At 50.7% G+C, this 21,299-nt stretch overlaps 12 protein-coding genes across 12 annotated transcripts; 7 read left to right on the top strand and 5 right to left on the bottom strand.

The window, feature by feature from the left end:
- Nucleotides 1-32: 32 nt before the first annotated feature.
- V1518DRAFT_425701 (cupin-like domain-containing protein) lies at nucleotides 33-1,291 on the bottom strand (the record flags this gene model as incomplete). Its single annotated transcript, XM_066905939.1, has 4 exons — nucleotides 33-547; nucleotides 615-886; nucleotides 954-1,068; nucleotides 1,129-1,291. 4 exons carry the CDS (start codon nucleotides 1,289-1,291, stop codon nucleotides 33-35), a joined length of 1,065 nt encoding a protein of 354 aa, XP_066761337.1.
- A 462-nt stretch (nucleotides 1,292-1,753) lies between these two features.
- Nucleotides 1,754-3,930, top strand: V1518DRAFT_425700 (Rho GTPase activation protein; the record flags this gene model as incomplete). The annotated part of the gene is made up of 5 exons (XM_066905938.1): nucleotides 1,754-1,882; nucleotides 1,939-1,992; nucleotides 2,058-2,112; nucleotides 2,171-2,773; nucleotides 2,831-3,930. 5 exons carry the CDS (start codon nucleotides 1,754-1,756, stop codon nucleotides 3,928-3,930), a joined length of 1,941 nt encoding a protein of 646 aa, XP_066761336.1.
- Nucleotides 3,931-4,502: 572 nt separating this feature from the next.
- On the top strand, nucleotides 4,503-7,188 carry V1518DRAFT_425699 (uncharacterized protein; the record flags this gene model as incomplete). Its single annotated transcript, XM_066905937.1, has 3 exons — nucleotides 4,503-4,702; nucleotides 4,760-7,026; nucleotides 7,082-7,188. 3 exons carry the CDS (start codon nucleotides 4,503-4,505, stop codon nucleotides 7,186-7,188), a joined length of 2,574 nt encoding a protein of 857 aa, XP_066761335.1.
- On the bottom strand, nucleotides 7,109-8,426 carry V1518DRAFT_412121 (uncharacterized protein). The gene is made up of 4 exons (XM_066903015.1): nucleotides 7,906-8,426; nucleotides 7,777-7,847; nucleotides 7,463-7,717; nucleotides 7,109-7,409 (listed from the first exon to the last, which is right to left on the bottom strand). Exons 1-4 carry the CDS (start codon nucleotides 8,348-8,350, stop codon nucleotides 7,386-7,388), a joined length of 795 nt encoding a protein of 264 aa, XP_066761334.1. The 5' UTR covers nucleotides 8,351-8,426; the 3' UTR covers nucleotides 7,109-7,385.
- A 168-nt stretch (nucleotides 8,427-8,594) lies between these two features.
- On the top strand, nucleotides 8,595-9,723 carry V1518DRAFT_412115 (60S ribosomal protein uL13). The gene is made up of 3 exons (XM_066903014.1): nucleotides 8,595-8,736; nucleotides 8,816-8,938; nucleotides 9,001-9,723. Exons 1-3 carry the CDS (start codon nucleotides 8,703-8,705, stop codon nucleotides 9,441-9,443), a joined length of 600 nt encoding a protein of 199 aa, XP_066761333.1. The 5' UTR covers nucleotides 8,595-8,702; the 3' UTR covers nucleotides 9,444-9,723.
- On the bottom strand, nucleotides 9,692-11,302 carry V1518DRAFT_412114 (uncharacterized protein). The gene has a single exon (XM_066903013.1). The coding sequence runs from the start codon at nucleotides 10,868-10,870 to the stop codon at nucleotides 9,746-9,748; it is 1,125 nt and encodes a 374-aa protein (XP_066761332.1). The 5' UTR covers nucleotides 10,871-11,302; the 3' UTR covers nucleotides 9,692-9,745.
- V1518DRAFT_436902 (uncharacterized protein) lies at nucleotides 11,042-11,403 on the top strand (the record flags this gene model as incomplete). Its single annotated transcript, XM_066906306.1, has 2 exons — nucleotides 11,042-11,311; nucleotides 11,368-11,403. 2 exons carry the CDS (start codon nucleotides 11,042-11,044, stop codon nucleotides 11,401-11,403), a joined length of 306 nt encoding a protein of 101 aa, XP_066761331.1.
- Nucleotides 11,404-11,526: 123 nt separating this feature from the next.
- V1518DRAFT_447947 (glycoside hydrolase superfamily) lies at nucleotides 11,527-13,761 on the bottom strand (the record flags this gene model as incomplete). Its single annotated transcript, XM_066906485.1, has 5 exons — nucleotides 13,184-13,761; nucleotides 13,110-13,125; nucleotides 12,951-13,058; nucleotides 12,684-12,894; nucleotides 11,527-12,630 (listed from the first exon to the last, which is right to left on the bottom strand). Coding segments are annotated over exons 1-5 (1,560 nt in total), but the record flags the coding sequence as incomplete, so codon positions are not given.
- V1518DRAFT_425693 (U3-containing 90S pre-ribosomal complex subunit-domain containing protein) lies at nucleotides 13,701-14,807 on the bottom strand (the record flags this gene model as incomplete). The annotated part of the gene is made up of 5 exons (XM_066905936.1): nucleotides 13,701-13,920; nucleotides 13,978-14,061; nucleotides 14,119-14,218; nucleotides 14,271-14,499; nucleotides 14,562-14,807. 5 exons carry the CDS (start codon nucleotides 14,805-14,807, stop codon nucleotides 13,701-13,703), a joined length of 879 nt encoding a protein of 292 aa, XP_066761329.1.
- Nucleotides 14,808-14,969: 162 nt separating this feature from the next.
- Nucleotides 14,970-16,487, top strand: V1518DRAFT_412106 (centromere kinetochore component CENP-T-domain-containing protein). Its single transcript, XM_066903012.1, has 5 exons — nucleotides 14,970-15,015; nucleotides 15,076-15,805; nucleotides 15,857-15,985; nucleotides 16,035-16,250; nucleotides 16,308-16,487. The coding sequence occupies exons 1-5, from the start codon at nucleotides 15,003-15,005 to the stop codon at nucleotides 16,414-16,416; spliced, it is 1,197 nt and encodes a 398-aa protein (XP_066761328.1). The 5' UTR covers nucleotides 14,970-15,002; the 3' UTR covers nucleotides 16,417-16,487.
- Nucleotides 16,488-16,700: 213 nt separating this feature from the next.
- On the top strand, nucleotides 16,701-18,089 carry V1518DRAFT_412103 (nucleophile aminohydrolase). The gene is made up of 4 exons (XM_066903011.1): nucleotides 16,701-16,823; nucleotides 16,888-16,907; nucleotides 16,961-17,562; nucleotides 17,617-18,089. The coding sequence occupies exons 1-4, from the start codon at nucleotides 16,789-16,791 to the stop codon at nucleotides 17,719-17,721; spliced, it is 762 nt and encodes a 253-aa protein (XP_066761327.1). The 5' UTR covers nucleotides 16,701-16,788; the 3' UTR covers nucleotides 17,722-18,089.
- A 326-nt stretch (nucleotides 18,090-18,415) lies between these two features.
- V1518DRAFT_425690 (Tannase/feruloyl esterase) lies at nucleotides 18,416-20,175 on the top strand (the record flags this gene model as incomplete). The annotated part of the gene is made up of 3 exons (XM_066905935.1): nucleotides 18,416-19,495; nucleotides 19,550-19,809; nucleotides 19,866-20,175. The coding sequence occupies 3 exons, from the start codon at nucleotides 18,416-18,418 to the stop codon at nucleotides 20,173-20,175; spliced, it is 1,650 nt and encodes a 549-aa protein (XP_066761326.1).
- Between the last annotated feature and the right edge of the window lie 1,124 nt (nucleotides 20,176-21,299).

The raw sequence follows: 21,299 nt of genomic DNA, 5'->3' as shown, positions 1-21,299 counted from the left end.
AGCCGCCTGCAGCAGCCACAGCCGACCATGAGCTAAGGGGGCAGCGGTGTGACCGTTAGCGGCACCTCCACACAAGGTGCTTGTACCTCTACCGCTCGCGCAGCCCCCCACTGCTCCGCCATCGTCTGCAGCACTCTCGTGCACTTCCGCGCCGTCTCCGCCAGTGTCCATGCAGGGCCGCGCACGTCCACGTCGTACCAGTAGTTCACCGAGCATACAACCCCGTCTGAGTCCGGTGTCTGTGCCACCGCATGGTACCACAGCGCTGGTAAGTATAGCATGTCTCCCGGCTCCAGCACTACGCGGAGCACGCGACCCGGCATGCGTACTCCACGCGCGTCCCCATCACGGAGCGACGTGTCCCGCGTTGGCCAAGGGATGTTCGGCGACTCCACAGGCTCCTTCTCCACCACAAACACGCCTGAATAATTGCGGCGGTACCGCGCTGGTCGTAATTGCTGCTCCTCCACGCTCGCATGCGCTATAGGCGCAATCAGCTCAAACTGCTTCTGCCCCAGCACCTGCACGTGCAAGTTCTCGAACGGGTCTGTATATCCCACATAATCCTGTCAGCACGTGTTTTCCTTCTCGTTCTCTCTTTCCCCGCAACTTGCCTCTATGCAAACTCGTCCTGCTCCTGCCGTCCCCAATCCACACGTTTACGGCCTCCGGAGGCATTCCCAGCGCCTCTGTCGCAAACGGCAGGTCCTCGCCCACATCCGGTGCTAGCACCGTGAACTCTGTCGACATGTTGTTGTTCTGCGACTGCATGTAGTGCACAATCTTCTCGTTCTTCCGGTCTGTCATCGCCTGTATGAACTCTGTGAACTTCATGCTCACTGAATGCGGCTGCACAAATAGCTCGCCCACCGGCGCATCTGCGTTCCTGTGCAACACGTCAGTTCGTGAGCTGGTCATCTCATCACGTCACTACTGTCGCTCATCGCGCTTACCCGTACGGGGTCTCGGCAACTTCCACCATCGTTTCGCCTACCACCTGTTGCAAGTATGCCTTGCTCCATCTCCTGTCTCCCGCCGGATCCAGCGCTGGCCAACCGCTCGCTGCTCCTATGCTGCTGTCAGTCTTCCTGCACCCCAGGTATCACACTTCAACAATCAAATGCATACCCTTGTATACAATGGGCAAGTTTGCGGCAACCTGCCGTAAAAATTCCAATGCGGTTGGCGCACCTTCTCGCACCTCCACAAACGGTGGCGTAACCTCCTCATATTGCTGTATCAGACTCGCAATCGTAGACTGCAGGTCCGTCGGCTCTTCGCTCTCGTCCATACTCAGTGCACACCCGCTGGCTCCTCACTGCATCGCAGATTCGCTGCTGCCATCACAGACGTCATCAATCACGTGTTCAGAACGTGCGTACAACGATGACTTCGCCGCGACGCGCGGTCGCACAGCCAGAAATAGCGCATCGTCCGGTGCCGCCTGCATGTTCAAAGAATACGAGCATCTTCTTGTGCTCATACAGACAACTGCATGCATCCCCGAGAGAGGGACCAGCAACCGCGAAGGAACTGACGCTGCTGATCAGAGCCGCGCACGCTTGGCGCACAACCCTAAATATATAACCTCCCACACCGCCATCGCGCATTCAAAATAACGCGTGCGACAGCTTCGCAGGTCCGCACTCGTCCTTTTCATACGACACTTCACGGATCCCGCGTCTTTGCATACTCTTTTCTTTCCATCGCGTCTTTTGTCGCATCCACCCAGCGCCGCACACAGCCCCCTAGTATGGCGGACATATCAAACATCCAGGACTACCCGACTGCTGGCTCAGCGAGACAGTTCTCCTCCAGTTCGCACGCGACTGCACCGCTCGAGGACGACGACCCTGCCATTTGGGAAATTCTCACCTCTGATGTACGCTGCTTCTCAAAACAGTATAGCGCCTCTCTTCTAACTAGATTTTTGTGCAGATTGGTGTTCAGATTCTGAACGACACCCTCAAGAGCAGATTAGCGTCTGGAAAGGTATTTTGTTCTCCTGGTCCTTGCCCGCTCATGCCACTGTCACCGACTGACTGATTTTGTTCTAGGAACTAGTCAACTTGTTACAGAAAAGCGCCTCGGCATCAAGCAGATACGCAACAAGTATGTCCGTAACTGATTATCTCCTTGAACCGTTTTGTGATACTAATCGACACCCCAGCTCTCAAGGACCTCTCAGCCTCCGTTAAGAAGGCGACTACGCAGAACGATTCTTTTTCGCAAAACCTCATCAGATCCGTCCAGGTCCACGAACGACTTGCCGACAATAACTTGGATTTCTCATCTTCCCTGCAGAGATTACAAACCGAGCTAGCCGATCAGTGCAAGGAAGTCGAAAAGGCCCGCAAGCATCAAAAGCGTGCTATCCAGGATGCCGAGAAATCTGTCGAAGAGGCCGAGTCTGTTGCTGCAAAAAAGTCTCACAAGAATGCCAGTGTTTGCGCTGAGTATGACGCTGTCATGAACGGCTCCGGATCCAAGCGGACCTTCAAGTCAGGCAATGGTTCTCAAAATGAACAGGCTCTTGCGATTAAAGTGAGAGCGACTGACCAGGAATACAAGATTGCGGTTGAGAACGCGGAACAGCAATTGAAGAAGCTGCAAACTATTATTCGGCCAGATATTGTCAAGAGACTTCATGCAACTTTACTTGAGCTGGAATCGGCCATTGCGTTAGTGTTTCAGGGGTACTCGACGTTGTGTGAGAGGCTGCAACTTTCCAATGGTTTGGTTATCTGTCCCATGGACCTCGACGGCAACGCAGGTGTGTACTTTCTCAAAATTTGCCATAGGTGGCCCCGCATCTGACACAAGTTTATAGCTTTGGCAAACAGCTTAACCGGAATTGCGCGAACCGTCGATTACAGATCTGATTTCAGAGAACAAGTCCTTGCTGTTCAACCGCAAGCGATACTCCGTGCTCCTAAAGTGGCGTACAAGACAAATGCTGCCATCAGCATGACATACAACACCGCCGGGGATCCCGGCGCAGTGCGTTCAGTCAATAGCGAGATAGTTCCCGCAGCTCGAAGCACATACCGGGCACTTCCTCCGTCTGTGTCTTCTACTCGGCCGTTGCAAGAATACAATACGAGCGCTAATTCCGGCGCCATCGCGAGAGGCACCACGGATTCGTTTTCCTCAAGCTCACCCAGGCCACAGGAAAATAGCTATCGTATTTCCACCCAGTCTGCGAACGATATTCCACCTCCGCCGCCGTATGGAGTTCAAGGTCCCCGAGCGGCTGTGCCTGCAGCAATTATTCCAGCAGTAATTCCACCGTTTAGTGTTGGACCGTCTCCCGTCTTTGGCGTGTCATTGGACGTTTTAATAGAGAACGAACGACAGATGCTTAACCTTGCGGAAATGAATGCGCCGTTTATTGTTCAGGAATGTTCGAAGGCAATTGAGAAGTTTGGAATCAACATGGCTTACATCTACAAGCAGCCTGGCGATGTGACCGCTGTCAATAAGATCAAGGACTTATTTAATACTCCAGACTACATGTCGGCCGCCAATTTTTCTCATCCTCCTGGATTTTTTAACGACATTTATGCAGTCGCGGATTGCTTGAAGTCGTTCTTCGCTTTGCTGCCTGAACCACTTCTCACAAATGCGGCACATGCATCGTTTCTCCAAGCTTCCATGCAGCAAAACGAGATTGACCGTCGGAGAGCAGTGCATACACAAATCAACGAGCTGCCTGATGGCAGTTATGTGACGCTCAAGTTTTTGATGCTGCATTTGCACAAAGTCGTGGAAGATCCACGAAACGGGATGTCGCTGGAGGAGATTGCCGATGCGTGGGCGGACATTCTTGCAGGGCCACGGAACTCGATGAACAGCAGCATGAGCAGCAGCGGCAATATCGATGTTTTGAGGACGATACTGACCTACTGCGCAGAGATTTTCATCAATTGAGCTTTTGTCCCTGCAATCTTGCTTTGTTTTACTTCTTGTACTGTACGTTGTAGCAGGGTGGCTGGGCTGACGTTTGATTGTCGGCCAGTAGTAATTTGGGATCGAGTAATGTAATCAAATCGTCGGTGGCTTATGTTGTGTGCGGTCGCATTGCACGCTGGAGGGAGACCTTCAGCGCGGTGGGAGTTGGTGCGCCGGCGCCGTCGATACTCCGACAAAACCTTGAATGCTGCGCCCGCTGCTCAGTGCGGACGGCCGCTTCTAACCCTCGATCTTTTGCCCTGCTGCCTGGGACTCAGAGTAGTTTCACGACAGGAAGCTCGCCGTTCCTACTGTCTCCTTCACTCTGATCCTGCCGAAGTCCTCGCCAGCTTCTGCACTGCCGAGGGTGATTGCGCCATTTCGCGCGCCAGCCACTCCCGCCTAGAGCTCGCAACTGGACATAGAGCACAACGCCCATCAACGCTGCTGCAGAATCTACCACGCTGGCGTCCCCGACTCAGGCATACCACTACAACTGCGCTGATTACGCCTACGGGCTGATCTCGATTATTGCGTTTCCTTACGATACCATGCGAAGTCAGTTTCGGCCCAAGCACCAGCGGTTAATATTGCAGTGCTATCCAGGAGGTCGCTCGCAGGAAAAACACCCGAACTCCTCCGAGCTTCAGTACTTGCTCTACTATGTATCGACGCGACGCACAAAGCTGCAGAAAGTCGGCTTGTTCCTGGATCGGAAGAATAAGAGAGATGTCTGGCGCGGGAGAGCTGGGTGAGTACTTTGAAGCCCCGTGTTAGCGCGTCAGCAATTCGCTGACGGAATGATCAGCAACGTACAGGTGACCCTCGACATTGTGAAGGCTCTTATGGGCCGATGTCCGGCCGATCTGAACGTTTTTGCCGCTTCGGTAATTTCGATTTTTTCGACGGTTCTCAGCTCGAACGACCTCGCCCTGTGCCAGTACACGGAAGCCGCCTTCCAGACGTTCTGCCAGAACCACGATGGTGGTCTGCTCGCAGATGATCCCGAGTTTGTGCAGAATTTCAGCAACCTCCTGCATCTGTACATGAATGTGCGCAATCGGAATTCTCCGGCGAACGACAACACGTGGTCGCTCATTAGTCTACGCGCCGCGAAGAGCATTGCGTCCTCCGAAGCCATCTCGTGCTCCGCCGCTCAATTGAACGAGCAGATTCAAATTGTGTCACCGGTGATACTGGAGCAACTGTACACGCCTGTCGGCGACAATCTGACCGAACTAAATAACTACGCGTCGGCGGTTGAACAGGCTTCCGACTCGTCGAATCGGACTCCGCGCACCAGTACTGGCACCGTCCCCCTGCATTTGACCCTCGATGCCGCGGATAATAGCAATAGTCAGAGAGAAGCCGATGTGCTTGCGCTACAGGCTCTCCGGAAATTGCTTGAAACTAGCAACGACGGATCTTCCTCGCAAATCCGGTACACATCCATGGCGGTGATTCACTTTATTATTGGGCATCCGAAGAATACCTCATGGGCAACAAGCATCATTGATCTCATGGCACAGTGGACTCCGGTTCAGCTCCGCTTTGTGATCATGCGGAGTTTACTCGAGGTTCTTTATTCGATGCCGCTAGCTCGATTAGACACGCAGTTGATCGTGACGAAGCTGATTTCTTCGCTACTTTCTTCGAGTGTTAATCTCGCGGGCCTGTCAGTTTTGGACGTGCTCCACGTGCTGTTTTCACAAATTATCAAACTTCTTGACGCGCCGCCTGATTCGAATAGCGACGATGCGTTGAAAGGTGTGTTACTGGAAAATCTTGCGCAAGCTATCGGTGACCTCGCGACACATACGTACTACGCTGATCAAGTGAGAGACATGACTACGGAAATTCTAGTGCGCATACGACCGCCCGCGGAGTTAATCGTGTCGCAGCATGCTCAGCAGGACGGACAAGCAACGGACATCGTGGATGCTGCGGACCCGCAACCACCATCTACCGTGAACTCATATGCTAATCTTGAAAAATATATCCTCAGCAGTGCTAGCCAGAAAAACTTTGCGCGCCTTCCCGCTATGATCATTGGGCTGAAGGTGGTCCGGGAAATTATGATGGTTGCAAATACACTCGAAAACGGTGTCAAGCGTAACATTGTGCCAATCCAGGCGTGGAATAACACCGAGTGGGCGCTCACTGCACCTGAGGTTACGATCCGGACTGTCTACATCGACGCGATACTAGCGTATCTGAATCTGGAGATTGGAAATGATCAGATGCTCGCTTTCAAGGTCACGCCGCACTCGAACGCGCACAGCGGATTTGTGGCAAAGCTGCATATGGCGTTGTACGACTACTGCCTGCAGGAGACTAACGCTATGCAAGATTTTATGGCGATTAACACTATCCTGCTTACGATCGTTAAACGACTTGGCTTGTATGGAATTCTACGCGGATTACCAATGATGTTGCAACTGCAATCTGTGATTCACAGTGGCATCACAAACGGCCTCAACAGCTCGCGAACAACGGTTAAGATACTTGGACGAAATCTAACGGTGCTCGACAGCATGATCCTGACGTACTACGCTGCTTGCGCGAGAGAACTGGGTCTGGCTGAGCTAGAGACTAGGGTTAAGAAGGAGATCAACCGACGCGTGGCAGAAAAATGGTTTTCAGAGTATATATCGGATCCACCTAAGCCAGTCCCGTTTCTGGCAGGCGGTGGCCTTCCGACGGCGCTTGCAACGGGCGAGAAGGCGCCGCAGCTATCTACCGACGCAAGCATACTGACGACAAACGGACGGCGACAAAGTCGCAGCGTGGGTAAGACTACGGGGACTACCGTGTCGTCTCTGAAAAAATTGCATCTTGCAGACGATGATTCGGACGACTCCGATGACGAGCGACACAAAACCGTCGACACAAACGGGTATGAAACAGACAGCGCAGAACAGTTGCCCGCCGGTAGTATTTCGACCGACGAGAATGCGCCGGTCAACCGCGAACTGATCAAGGCATACATCGATACCGCGCTTACGCAAATTCCGGCAGCGAATATAAGGCGGGAGTTGACTAGCGTGTGGACTAAGGAGCTTGTTCTCAGAGAAGGTACGCAGGAGATCTGGACCTACATGCATTTCGTGATTACTAACGAAAAGTTTAGACCCGGATTCCACGCAATCATCTATTGGTGACGTCACACCTTTAATATTCCACGTCGTTCCGAACAACCGCGGACGGCATTTCAAGCCAATACGCGCTGCGTGGTGATGGCATGTAATTGTTGGTGCTCCTTTTGTCTTCGTATATGCATTTGTTTTACAATTTGTTTTGTTTACATTCCCCCACATTGCTTGCGTATCAGCAAAAGAGTCGTTGGATAGTGTAGTAAATACCGCCGGGTTGGTTAGTTGCGCGTTGTATAGTTATCTGGTTGACTGTGGATACTGTGTTGGGATAGCCGTTGTTTATATGACAAGCTGAAAATTTACCTTCTAAGAGCATCAACAGGCTGAAGGCGCGTGATTAAAACTGCGAGACGTACCAGGATAAATGGCATAACGTGTCCTTCAGATGTTAGCCACCTGTCAGCGACAATCTCGAGCAAGTACGCTACGGCAGATCCTGTGTGATCCGGGTCGGCGTCGTTGGCGTCGGGTGCTTTGAGATCCTTCAGCATCAACGCACAAAAGTCAGAGTAGTAAAGTAAGATCGGCCCAAGAGGTGGTTTGAGTGACGGGCTGTCAAACTGGGATTGCACGATGTCTGAGGGGTATGCGGCTACGGCGACGGAGAGGAGCTAGTTCGTTGATACTTTAACGAGATGCACGAGGATGAGAACAAACAATAATTATTTACCACGCATGTCACGTTGTGTTTCCGACATAAGGACCGTAAAACCTGAAGATGCTGTTGGAGTTGAAAATGACCTGATAGCACAGGTTAGCTGCCTGGGCTCGCACAATCGTGTCGAGACAGATCACCAACCCTGTGCGCGACTGCTCTGCATGACGTTCAAGAACATGCCCAGTGTAGAGTCCATCACCATCATGCTATCCGTATAATTGCCCATCTCATCGGCGAGAATCCTTGTCGTCGCAAGAAGCTCGGGAATATCAAACACCTTGTAGAGAAACACGCGGGAGATAACCTGCTCGACCTCTTCGCTCTCGGCGCTACTACCCAGTAGCGGTACTGCCTTGCCGTCGTCATATCTTCCGCGGACATGGTTAAGGACAAGTTCGCGAAATAGGAACGCCTGGAATGAGTTGGCCCTGCATAACCAGAAACATGTGCGCTTGGGGTATGCAACGAGAAAAGCAGCTACAATGTGCATCGCGAACACCGTTCGTGCATCACCTTCCGCCGACGTAGCGCTGCAAAATACAGATACACATGACGGTGGAAATAAGCTAAGCAACGCCGATGACATTCCGCGGCGCGGAGGCCACTGCCGCTAATGGAGAGGGAGCTCACTGCTGCTCCGGCCCACAAATGGTCGAGATTGGAAATTCGAAGGTTGGAGGTCTTTGGTCGCGCCGCAGAGGTTGAGCCGCAGATCTGAGCCGCTTTAGCCCTAACAGATAACCCTAAGGGCTAGGGCAGTAAATACGCAGTCACGCAGCAGGACCGTCGCTTGACGAGAACTCCCAAAGCAAACCGACGTAGCGCGCGCACCGACCTGGGCGAGAGGACTCATCGCTAGCTCTACAGACACTGTCGACCACAACCACCATCAATCGGTCTATCCGCGTCTCCTCCCGTCTCCTCTCTCAGTCGAAATCATGAGCACGTTTGAGTCAGTTATTGTCATTGACGGTATGTTGTCTTCTGCAGGCACAATTTCTTGGATATGGCATGCCTTCCAACGGATCCGGGTTCTAACATCATCGAATAGGCAAGGGTCACCTCCTCGGTCGCCTTGCGTCTATCGTCGCGAAGCAGATTCTGAACGGTCAGCGCATTGTTGTTGTTCGAACTGAGGACTTGAACATCTCTGGCGAGTTTTTTCGGGCTAAGCGTGAGTTATTCCACTACCGTTTTTCAACAAGTACGAACCCGAGCTCACATAGGTCTCTTTAGTCAAATACCATGCCTACCTCCGCAAGGGAACGAGATACAATAAGACCCGTGGTCCCTTCCATTTCCGCGCTCCTTCCCGCATCTTCTACAAGACTGTGCGTGGCATGATCGCTCACAAGACCGCCCGCGGCAAGGCCGCACTGGAGCGCTTGAAGGTGTTCGAGGGCGTCCCCCCTCCCTATGACAAGAAGAAGCGCGTTGTGGTTCCTCAGGCTCTGCGCGTTTTGCGATTGAAGCCTGGTCGTAAGTACACCACCGTCGGCCGGCTGAGTCACGAAGTTGGATGGAAGTACCAGGATGTCGTATCTCGCCTTGAGGAGCGACGAAAAGTCAAGTCAGCGGCATACTATGCGAAGAAGAAAGCGGAGACTGCCAAGGTTGCAGCCGCGGTCAAGGCTGTTGCCAGTTCAGTGGACGAGAAGCTTGCGGCGTTTGGATACTAAATATTTTCTCACATGTACTGTAACTATTACATCTGCAAATACATAAAAGTTCTAACAATTTGGTTCACCGTGTGCTTCCGACTTGTACATAATTGAATTTGTGGGACACACTGGTACAACAAAAATTGTGTCTTCATTGTATTGTTTCTTGTGAATAGGTCTTAATGAATTGCACGGCGGGTTTCAAAAGCTTTCTAGATATAGTTTCAGTGTTATACCAAACAACTATGTACTTTTAATATATATTTTTAGTCGTCATGGCAAACGCCGTCGCTCATTCATCATTAAACTACCAAAATATCCTAATTTACTATAGTACAATGTCCGCCGTGATTTGACGAGTCTTTCATTCCGCGTAGACTTGCGCGCTGAGTGATTACCAACTCTTCCTTGTCGAGTCTAAGCAACGCGGTACGCAGGACGCGGTCGTCAAGCTCGACATCGTCAGCGCGGATATGCTGCCACGACGAATGCTGCTGACACCGGCGCTTCTCTCGCATGCAGATATCCGCCGCGGCAGACTCCTCGTCGGACCCAAGGACTGCGGCGATTTCTGCTGCATCGTATTGTATTTGCACCTGTGTTTTCGGCGGCTTACGTTGTCCACGCTTGCGTTTCGTGGTGTCGTTTTCAGCTGTGTCTGACTTTGCGGTTGCAGCTGCGGCAGTCTTGCGAGCATCGATACGCGCGTTGAATGCGCGGATATTGGATATGGCGGTGGTGCCCTCAGGTGCCTCGCACCATACTTGCCATTCCGGATCGTCGAGTACTAATTTCCGGTCGAAGCCACAGCATGTCTTGTACACCGTGGACGCGCGGAGTTTGACAAATGCAACAAATATTGCGCGCAGCTCGTTGTACTGTATCTGTGAGAGTATGGTAGCGCGTGACTCCGCGATGATTTGCATACTGTTCTGCTCGTCTGGGCGCAGAAAGTCTTGCCATCGCGCGGCACCGGTTGGGAATTTTGTCGGAGACTGGTCGCCCAGCGAAGTGAATTGTAGACGAGATGTGGCACAGTTGATTGCAGCGGCGATGACGGAGAGGTGTAATGGTGGTGGTTGTAGCTCTTCATCGTCGTTTGGGGTCTGCTGCTGTTGCTGATTCAGAACGGTCTTGAACCACTCGACGCCGTGCTCGTCGCTGCAGAACTTGGATGCCTTCACAATATTTCCTGTCGTCTTGTCCTTATCAAACACCGCCGGATTCCGACACGACGTAAGCCTGCACTTGCGTTTCCACGTTGTCATCCCTCTCTTGTCCCGCGTGCATGACGGGCACGCGTACGTGCCGATGAGCTCTGAATCCTCTTCCCTGACCGAGACACATGCGCCATGAAACCACTCGTCGCAGTAGTCACATCCTATCATCCATTGGCCCTGGTCAGGCTTGCGACAGATACAGTAGACGTTTGAGGTGAGCGCCATTGGGACTGGTAGACAGGTGATTGTGGGGATTGCGGCGGATTCCAGGCGTGCGGCGTTGGGAAGTTGAATTTTATCGCTTTTGTACCCGGAAGATCTTAGGATTTTCCCATTACCTTTGCGAACAGCAACACAGACGCAACAATGCTCACTTTCTGCCCGACGTGTGCTAACATGCTCGTTCTTTCTCGCGGTGCCAGTGGAAGCTTTCGGTTTGAGTGCAAAACGTGCCCGTACGAGTTTCCGATCAACGACCGCACACAGATCTTCGAGCGCCAGAAGATGAAGCGCAAGAAACTCGACGATGTGCTCGGCGGCGCGCAAGCATGGGATAACGCAGATCAGACGACGGCACAGTGTCCACGAGACTGCGGAAATAACAAAGCATACTTCTTCCAGCTTCAGATTCGCAGTGCAGACGAGCCTATGACGACCTTCTACCGGGTAAGCTTGGTCGATGACTTGATATATGGTTCGCGCAATACTGATGGCATATCTAGTGTACTGGATGCTTTCATCAATGGCGCGAGAATTAGAAAAGCAAATCATTATTACCTAAAACGCACTATCATATTTAATCCGAAAGCACAGCGCCGCGTCTAGTTCTGCTGTTCCTCCTCCGTCTTCTCCAGGTCCTCTTGCTTTGGCATTTCTCTAACAAATTTGCCAAATCTGTCACGACCCCCTGCATCCTTATTCACCCAAATCGCGATGCTCACTCCGGGGCACTTGAACAAGCCGAATCCGTCATCGTCAATAGTCACCTCCCCGGGCTCCCAGCCCAGCACATCCGTCCACACCTGGCCGGCATGCTCTTCGCCAACGAACATCTTCTTCTCGCCAGGACCGGCGTTAGAGACAACCACAGCCATGCCATTCGATCTGTCCCAGGTACCGCGACGGACCCAGCCGAGACAAGTTGGATAGTCGAAATAGTCGTGCTGGTCGCCATAGGCATACAAGCTGCGCGCGAGGATGATATCTGAGAGCTTGCCTCCGCAGGAGGGCGGTTCCTTATAGTCCGGATTCGCAATACCCTCGAGGTCGCCCCAGAACACGCACGGGTACCCCTCACGGCGGAGCAAGATCAAGGCGTATGCAATTGGCTTGAAGAATCCTTCGATTGGCGCTGCAAGGGCCTGGTGAGGCTGAGTGTCGTGGTTCATGACAAGCGTCACTGAGTTGACAGGGCGGGCTTGCACAAGTGAACCGTCAAATATCTTACTCAAATCATATGCTTCGGTTCGTGAAGCCTCAGAGAAGTTATAAACCAGCGGAGCGTCGAATAGACTGAACTTATCCGTCTTCATGCGGTCAAGATACTTGAGCATGTCCTCCAACGAATCTTTCCAAAATTCGCCCACGAAAAAGAAGTCCTTGTTAGAGTGCTCCTTCAAATGGTTAATGAACTCACCAAGATATACCTCCGAGAAATGCTTCACAGCATCAAACCGCATTCCTCGAAGAGATAGTTCTTTAGAAACCCAAAGACCCCACCTATTAATGTCCTCCTTAACTTCAGGATGCGCATGGTCGATATCGGCAAACATGAGGTAGTCGAAGTTTCCGTTCTCTTTGTCAACGTTGGTTGCCCATGACTTGTTGTCGCCGAGGATTCTATAAATTGCGGTCTTCTCATTCTCGGCATTGTAGTCAGTGCCAGTGAAGTGCTCCCAATGCCATTTCAAAGCCGAGTACTTGTCGCCGCGTCCAGGGAAGTCGAAGCCGAGCCAACCTTCGATCTCGTACGGCTCCGAGACATCCTTGGTGCGGTCTTGATACTAATTAGCGGGAGTTCCGGTGCTAGGGGAAAAACTGCGATAAACTCGCCATCTGGATCCACTTCTACGGCCATGCAGCGCTCCGTCTTGTCAGCTGCTGCCTTATGGTTGAGCACTACGTCCATGTACAGTAGCATTCCGGTATACTTTGCGGCGTTGGCAAAAGAATCAAGGTCCTCCTTGCTACCCCATTTCGTTGCCCTCAATCCCTTCTGGTCAAATTCGCCGAGATCCCATAGATCATAGCTAGATGTACGTCAGTCAACGCTCATAACCCGGAAGAAGAAAATACAAGAGCGTACATATCGTAACCATTGCCGGATGGAGTAGAGGCCTTACACGGCGGCGGAATCCACATAGCCGTAATCCCGATATCTTTATATTCCTTCAAGTTCTTCTTAAGATTGTTCCTGAACGATCAGCTATCGGCAATACAACTGATATTCGCTCAATAGTATTACCAGTGCTGTCCGTCATCTTCAGTCAAAGTTAGCCTCACTGACTTGTACAACGATATATCATGATGGAAAGTTACCTGGAATGTACCACTCAAAGGCTTGGAGGACGGTCGCATTCTCCTCGGTGGGCTCGCGCGGGGACTCGGCCTGCCGGGCAGACTGTTCTTGTAGCTCCGTAGTCATGATGTCGTCCGTCATGTGTGGTCGAGGATGCGGATGCCATGACGAGCACCGGTCTATGGGCTGGTTATGTAGTGTCCATGGCACAGAAGAAGATCAAAGGATCTGCGTCTATTTCAGGTGTCCTCAGGTGTCCAAATAACGCCCATCGCAGATCGCACTATCTTGACTTCCGCAGTCACTGCCCGCGATTTGCGATCCCACGCAACGCACTCCTCCGCAAAAGCCTTTTAATCCCGCATAACTATGCCTAAAATTACAAATCTACAAATTATGATTCCATACTCTTCAAAACGCGCCAGAAACGATTGTGCAAACCCGACTTAGGTGAGATCGAGAAATGCACGATGATGACGATGATCTCTGCCAAGTCTCAAGCAAGGTTTCCACATGATGTCATAGGCGCGCACATGTTCAGAACAGCGCAATCTTGACGTCTTTCTCCGCTGTGGATCCGAGCGTAATAAGCTCCTTCATGACACGAAGTGTCTCGGGAACATCATCCAGAACTGTTCGCATCTTTGCGTCCAGAAACGTACCGTCAATCACTATCGTTTCCAGGTTTGCAAGGCTCAGCGCATTTCGGTTGACCATCATTCGCAGGCGCGCCGGCGTACTGGCAACAATCGCCACACTGCAGAACATTCTTCAGTTAATCTCAGTCTAAATATTTCAGCAACGGCTTTCATACCTTGAGTTTTTCAGAAATTTGCAGTCGGCCTCGACGCTGTTCTTCGCAATCATTTTCATCGTCTTAATCTTCTTCGGTATAGCCCTACACAGCCGCTTATTACAAACCATTGGCAAAGTTGTGGTTGTTACTGAAACTTACCGTCTCACTTCGCATGCTCGCAGAGCAGAAATAGCAAGAATCACGATATATGGCGCACCTTTTTTATTGGGCACAGCCTCAAGTTTGCTTGGTGCAACGCCTATCAACAGAGTTAGCGGTTTATCACAGCAATTAATCCAAGAAATACTCACATTGCTTCAGAAACTTCTCAAATTCGTTTAGCGTACTTCTGTTGACGTTCCAATTACTTGTGTCTAGGATTGACTTCTCGCGTGCAGAGAACTGCTCGTCCAGCTCGATTGGAGTAAGCTTGGGATGCCATAACCTCGCTTTACTGGCTATATAGTCCGCAATAATCGACGGAGTGGATGACGCTATTGTCGTCTTGACGATTTTTTCGGTCTCAATGCGACTCCGTTTCTGTAGACAAGTAAAATAAGATCATGCTGTTCTCAGTGCTCACACCAAGAGCCTGTGCTCACCTTTGCAGCACTTCGTTCGCGAACACGCTTTCTCTTCTCAGCCTTGTTACTCTTTGCATTTGAATCTTCAATCTTGACGGTCTCGGGCACCACAGTCGCATATTCCTCTTCGGATGCCGAAGACACGGCAAGCCTTCCGTCAATCAGAATTCCGTCTGCCGCAGGACCGTTGTCATCTTCGAGATCGTACTCCAGCCCATCGTCAAGATCGTCAGCATCCGGTATATTCTGGCTCTTTCGCTTCATTGTAGGACTGAACTTCTCGGGCAAAATACAGGGATCAAAAATAGTGACGGTTGTGTGCCAAAATTTGTGCCCCAAAACTTTGCGTTTTGGGAGTTCGACTGAGGCCCTAACCCGATATCCCCTCCACTTTGGTTGACGCGTCTGTTTACTCTGAAGGTTCCATAGTCGTTCATCTTCCGCCAAACCACCGGCGTCATGAGCTTTTCAAGTAGGTTTTACTTACTCGATGAGATGGAAAGGCGAGTGTATTGGTGCTAATTGTCGATAGCTTTGCCGAGGCTGGCTGTTACGTCAACGCCGCTCGGCAGGACGTCTACACCAACACAAGCGCACACAGCAAGCGCGTCACGTTCAGGCACACGGCAGGGACTGTCAACTATCGCTACACCAGGTTCTGCAAAACTACGAACTGGCCGCGGACGACCCATAAAGCGAGCTCTTCTCACGCCTGGTCGGAATCGAGATGTCAGAGACAAACGGCGGATAAGTGGAGCACTTGCACGTGTCACGCCGAGGGATGACTTGCGTGCGCTGAGTCGGTTGTTACGACCGTCAGAAAAAGTTTTAGACGAAACTGGTGCAGTTTGGAAACGGAGTCGTGCGTCAAGTGGCAGTATAGCTGCGTCTACACGGTCATCGCTGGCATCCATCAGGTCGGGCGCGTCCCGAAGCTCCGACGTTGGGCACACAAGATCCCGAACCAGTCTGCCACAACACGATAATGATGACGACGGCAACGAGGATAATGACGTGTTTTCAATTGACCCAAGGCTATCTCAGCGGAGTAGTTTTTCAGTTGACAAAGATGACAGCACGGAGAATATTACTGTGGAGTTCGCGCGCAAAATGTCTAAGGAACCACGATTAAGCATGGATCGAAGCATGCTCAGTGCGTATGATGCTGGTGGTGATACGAACTCAACTAGAAGCTCTCTTCCATTTGTGATTAGGCCATATGAGGGTGACGAGATTGTGGAGTATCCAGATGACCCGGCATAGTATGATTTCTGTCTAAGTTGCTAGGTTGACTGCTATTAACATATTTCAAGTGATTATGACAATGACATTGACGAAGAGGCAGATAATTTGCCGTTGGGATCCACCTTCCAGATAGAGAATATTTCAATTCGGACTTCGATAGCAAAGAAACCGAAATTTACATCAACACGGAAGGCCAAGTAAGAAGCCCGATATTCTTGACTATCGATCAATCCTAACATTTTCTAGGAAGCCGTCATCTAGAGACAGCATACTGCCCAGTTCTCTAATTAAAAGCTTATCGAAGAGCATGTCGACAATGCCGATTTCAAGTGATTCTTTGAGCGCTATAATTGAAACATCCGACGCGTATATGAAACAACTTTCCGCAGATCTTGGCGCTTATGCGCAACATGCGTCGCGACAGACTATCAATGAATCTGATGCTCTTATGTTGTTTAGGAGGTAAGTCGATGTTGTAGATGGATCCTAAGATTTTATCTAACCTACATTAAATTACAGACAACGTCAGATGAAGAAAATCGATACTTTGATTGGGCTTTCGCAGAAATATCTTCCGGGCGAGCTGCTCGGAGAACTGAAGCTGCCAACCGTAGACGAAGAGGATTAGAATATGTTGATATGATGCATTTCCGGCGTTTATGTATTTTAGTTATCAATATTTAAGCACTTCAGCATTTATACGACTGCGATAGCGAAATAATTGTAGATAGGGAGCCATTTTGGTGCATTATATGATTTGCGTGTCGTCGGGGGTCGACTCAATTTGTAGTCTTGTAATGACATACTGTATTGAAGATGCGTAGGTTGAGCAGTAATCACGTGTGTTACAGGATTTGTGGAGGATCTCACAAACCCCTCACCGTACAGTGTATGGAGGTTTCGAGAGCGTCCCACGAGACTTGATCACGAACAAGCTAAAGGAGTGACAGCAGCGCGTTGATCTTCACACCGTTCTTATTCACACGTCAGTTTACACAAGATGAGTGGCTACGATAGAGCTCTATCAGTTTTCAGGTGAGTGCGATTGAGATTCGTTTTGTGCGTGCGAGCAATGCTGACAGTATGATATGTTGTATAGCCCGGATGGCCATGTGTTCCGTAAGTTGATCCGAGGATTGCTTGATGCTATAACTCTGCTAATACTCTGACAGAGGTTGAATATGCACTGGAGGCTGTTAAGCGCGGTACTTGCGCTGTTGGTGTGAAGGGCGCGTCGATCGTTGTGCTAGGTTGCGAGAAGCGCTCGGCGATGAAGCTCCAGGACACGCGTATCACACCGTCCAAGATTGCCCTTATTGACCATCACGTCTGCCTTGCATTTGCAGGGCTGAACGCCGACGCTCGTGTGCTGGTAGATCGGGCACGCATCGAGGCGCAGTCCCACAAACTGACTCTCGAGGACCCGGTCACGATCGAATATCTCACAAAGTTCATTGCCGGAGTACAACAAAAATATACACAGAGCGGCGGTGTTCGTCCATTTGGTATTTCGACGCTCGTTATTGGATTTGATCCAAACGACAAGACGCCGCGACTGTACCAGACCGAGCCGTCCGGAATTTACTCCGCATGGAAGGCCAACGCGATTGGCCGAAGCAGCAAGACCGTGCGCGAGTTCTTGGAGCGAAATTACGAAGAAGAGATGGATCGGGAGCACGCCATCAGATTGACTATCAAGAGTTTGCTGGAGGTCGTGCAGACCGGCGCCAGAAACATAGAAATTGCAATAATGGCTCCTGGAGAGAAGATCGAGGTGTGTCTTTAGATATTCTAACATATGGGAAATATTGGTTGCTAACAAATCTAGATGCTGGAATTCGACAGTATCGAGAAATTCGTGAAGGACATAGAGGCTGAAAAGGAGGCTGAAGCTGCGAAGAAAAAGCCACGCAGTCAGCCTAACAACGCTTAGTCCTTAGTTGTAATATACTTAGCATATTGTTTCATTCAGCAGTGCTTGTCTCTACGAGGTATATTCATGCGAGTTGGACTGTGACTTTGATCGACGCGCACATAACGCTCTGACAAGCTCACTGACTTTTGCAGCCATTGAGCTCCAGCGCTACTTAGCTTCAACGAACAGCTATTCGCATTTTCCCTTCGCTTCAGACTGTAGATCTTTTCTTGATTGGCTGCTCCAGGGATTGGCTGGAAAGAGAGAGCCACGTATGCTGACAAACGTACAGGAGTTGTGACCGCAATCTCCTTCACAAACGACTGGCCGTTGACCACTACTATTGAACACCTCCACACTTTATAATGTCAAGTTCAATCCTCCACTCCTTTGCAGTCGTGTTTTTCTGATCTAGGCAGGGCCGCGAGACCAAGTAGTGTGGCCGCCGGTCGACCTCCTGTCTGTCACCCGTCGAACCAGACGGGTGCATTCCGGCATTACAAACCCCTTCAATCTTGCGCCAGTTTGAACTGTACGTACAAACATACCTGTAACTTTTGAAGCGCAGGATCGATTTTGTTCAAGGAACAAAATGGAAACTCTAAAACTGAACGCCGGTTTGATTCCCTTATCGCCTTACAAATCTTATCACATTTTCGACGTTCCTCGCATGCGTTCATTGAGAAGTCCACATCGATACCATTCACCAAATATGGGTTTCTTGACCAAGGTTGCCCAGTTTTTGGGAGCGGTTACTGTGCTTGCGCAAATTGCGTCCGCGTACTCTAAGGAGACGGTCTTCGCTTCGTATCCCGACTACGAGGACGATGAATTCGCGGCGAGCTGTCTCGCTTTCGAGCCTGAGGCCTACATTTACAACAGCACGCTCACAAACTTGAACTATGTGCCGGCGGGTACGAATATCAACATGACTGGCAACGACATGACCTGCGGCCGACCGAACCAGACGACCACGGTGGACATGTGCCGGATTTCGCTCTTCATCGCAACTTCGAACCAGTCCAGCATCGTTTTCGAAGCTTGGTTGCCCCGTGTTTGGTCTGGACGTCTTCTTGGTACTGGTAACGGCGGTATTGATGGCTGTGTCAAGTACGAGGATCTCGCCTACGGTACGCAATACGGATTCGCAACTGTCGGATCCAACAACGGACATAACGGAACCTACTTCGACAGTATCCAGAACGACGATGTCATTGAGGACTTTGCATACCGATCACTGCACACGATGATTGAGTCTGGAAAGATTTTGGTTAACGAGTTCTACGGTGCTCCGCATAATAAGTCGTACTACCTTGGCTGCTCGCTCGGTGGACGGCAGGGCATCCACGCTGCGGAAGTCTTCCCTGAGGACTTTGACGGCATCGTGGCCGGCTCGCCTGCGCTCGACTTCAATAATATGGTCTCGTGGAGGGGTCACTTCTTTCCTATTACCGGTTCAAATATGTCCGAGAACTTTATCACCAACGAGATGTGGACTGGCTTGATTCACGAAGAAGTTCTTCGGCAGTGCGATGGTCTTGACGGCGTCTACGACGGCATCATCGAGGACCCCACGCTCTGCATCTTCCGCCCTGAAGCGATCATGTGCGGCCCGGACGACCTTGCGAACTCAACTTACTGCTTGAACCCGTTCCAGGTTGAGCAGGTCAACGAGATCTTCGCTCCGTACTATGGCATTGATGGTCAGCTCATCTACCCGGCTATGCAGCCTGGCAGTGAGATTCAGGCTATCCAGAGACTTTATGCTGGTGCTCCTTTCCCTTATTCTCGGGTAAGTTTCCATGTGGCTATATATCCCGCCGCCTTTACTGACATTTCTGTGTAGGATTGGTTCAAGTATGTCGTGTTCAAGGACCCCTACTTCGACCCCGCCTACTTCAACCGCACGCACGCCGCTATGGTCGCGGCATTGAACCCGTTCAACATCCAGACGTACCCCAACAACCTCACCAACTTCATGGAGGCTGGTGGCAAGATTGTGACGTACCATGGCCAACAGGACAACCAGATCACGAGTTTCAACTCTATCCGGTTCTACAACCACCTTCAGCGCGGAATGAACATGCTGCCTTACCAGCTGGATGAGTAAGTCCTGTTTTATGTTACTTCTTGCGATGGGCGGCGTGCTAATTGTCGTGCAGTTTCTACCGCTTCTTCCGCATCTCTGGCATGTTCCACTGTAGTGCCGGTCCGGGCGCGTGGGTTATCGGCCAGGGTGGCGGCAAGAGCTTCCAGGGCATTCCCTTTGAGCCGGAGTACAATGTGCTCGCCGCTGTTGTTGCGTGGGTCGAGAACGGCACCGCTCCAATGTACATTGAGGGCACCAAGTTCGTCAACGACACTGTCTATGACGGCGTATCGTTTACCCGTAAGCACTGCAAGTACCCTGCGCGTAACACCTACATGGGCGGCGATTCCTATGACCCTATGAACTGGATGTGTGTTGAATAGGTTATTTAATTACGCGTCATATTTTTCTTTTTTTCATTTCGGTGGCAGCTGGGGTTTCATGTGAGGGTGCTTAAAATTTTTTGGACACTAAAAATCCATATGCATTTTGGTATAGAGCCGATGATTCGATATATCATATAACGTAGGGAAAGTTCTAATGAAGTTGGATATAATTTAACCATGCGAGAACAGAATTTTGTGCGGTGGTCCTCTAATGAAACTGTTGCAATCCACCGCTGCTGTCCAAAATTCACGATCAAGCGAGGTCGCATGATATCCCTATAAACTCCAAATTTGGAACCTGTTGCGATGAAGCTCAGGCAAAACATTGCAATTCCTTCTTGATTCTGTGCTCATAAGGCGCATGCAGTCGAGAAACCGAAAGATGGAATACAATCCATACCGTCGAAATACCGGCCCAGTGCCATCGGAATACCGTCTAGAGACAATCCGGATCTGTTGTTCATCGACGCGATTCCGTCATGCCGTCCGACGATATCCCGTCTCTGTAAGCGCATTCTGCAGTGCCAAAGCCCAAATCTGGCGGGGCCAGGGCAACCAAATTAGGTCAACGTGCGCACCGCTCGATATGAATCGATGCCCCTGAGCCCCTGAAACAGTTTTACCTATCGCTCTGCAGATTGGTATTTTACCGCGCGGTTGATTCCACGCGATAGACGACGTGCGAGACAGTAAATTGCTATAGCGACACAGCTTAAAATTAAGTAGATTGCGGATGTAGACTTAAGATTGCATCCGGACAGTGGTGATGTAGATGCCAGAACAGAGTGAACGTGCGGGCTTGCCGGTTTGTGCGTTCTCCTGGTACTTCAACACTTCCGCGGGCACGTAAGACGAAGAAGAGCGAGGATTGATCTTCCGAAGTCCAGAGTGATTTGCTCCTCTTATCAATGCGGCGGGAAATCGTTGCTCGGCTCGACGACAGATCTTCAGCCAATCAACCGGCAATCGGAGATTCCTCACTGTCAGCTTGCGTGAGTCTTCATTATTCAGTGAGTAGTGGCCACAGCAGTTTCTCTACATTTTTGCGAATTCTCCATGCCGACGTTACATCTGTATCATAGAATGCATTCTTCAACAGAGCATTACAACTTCTAGTTAAC

This window comes from Limtongia smithiae, assembly GCF_038497785.1.
Source record: "Limtongia smithiae strain NRRL Y-17922 unplaced genomic scaffold V1518scaffold_2, whole genome shotgun sequence".
In the NCBI taxonomy this organism is placed as follows: domain Eukaryota; kingdom Fungi; phylum Ascomycota; class Lipomycetes; order Lipomycetales; family Lipomycetaceae; genus Limtongia; species Limtongia smithiae.
The sequence above is the reverse complement of the archived record's forward strand: the minus strand, read 5'-3'. Positions and strand labels throughout refer to the sequence as shown.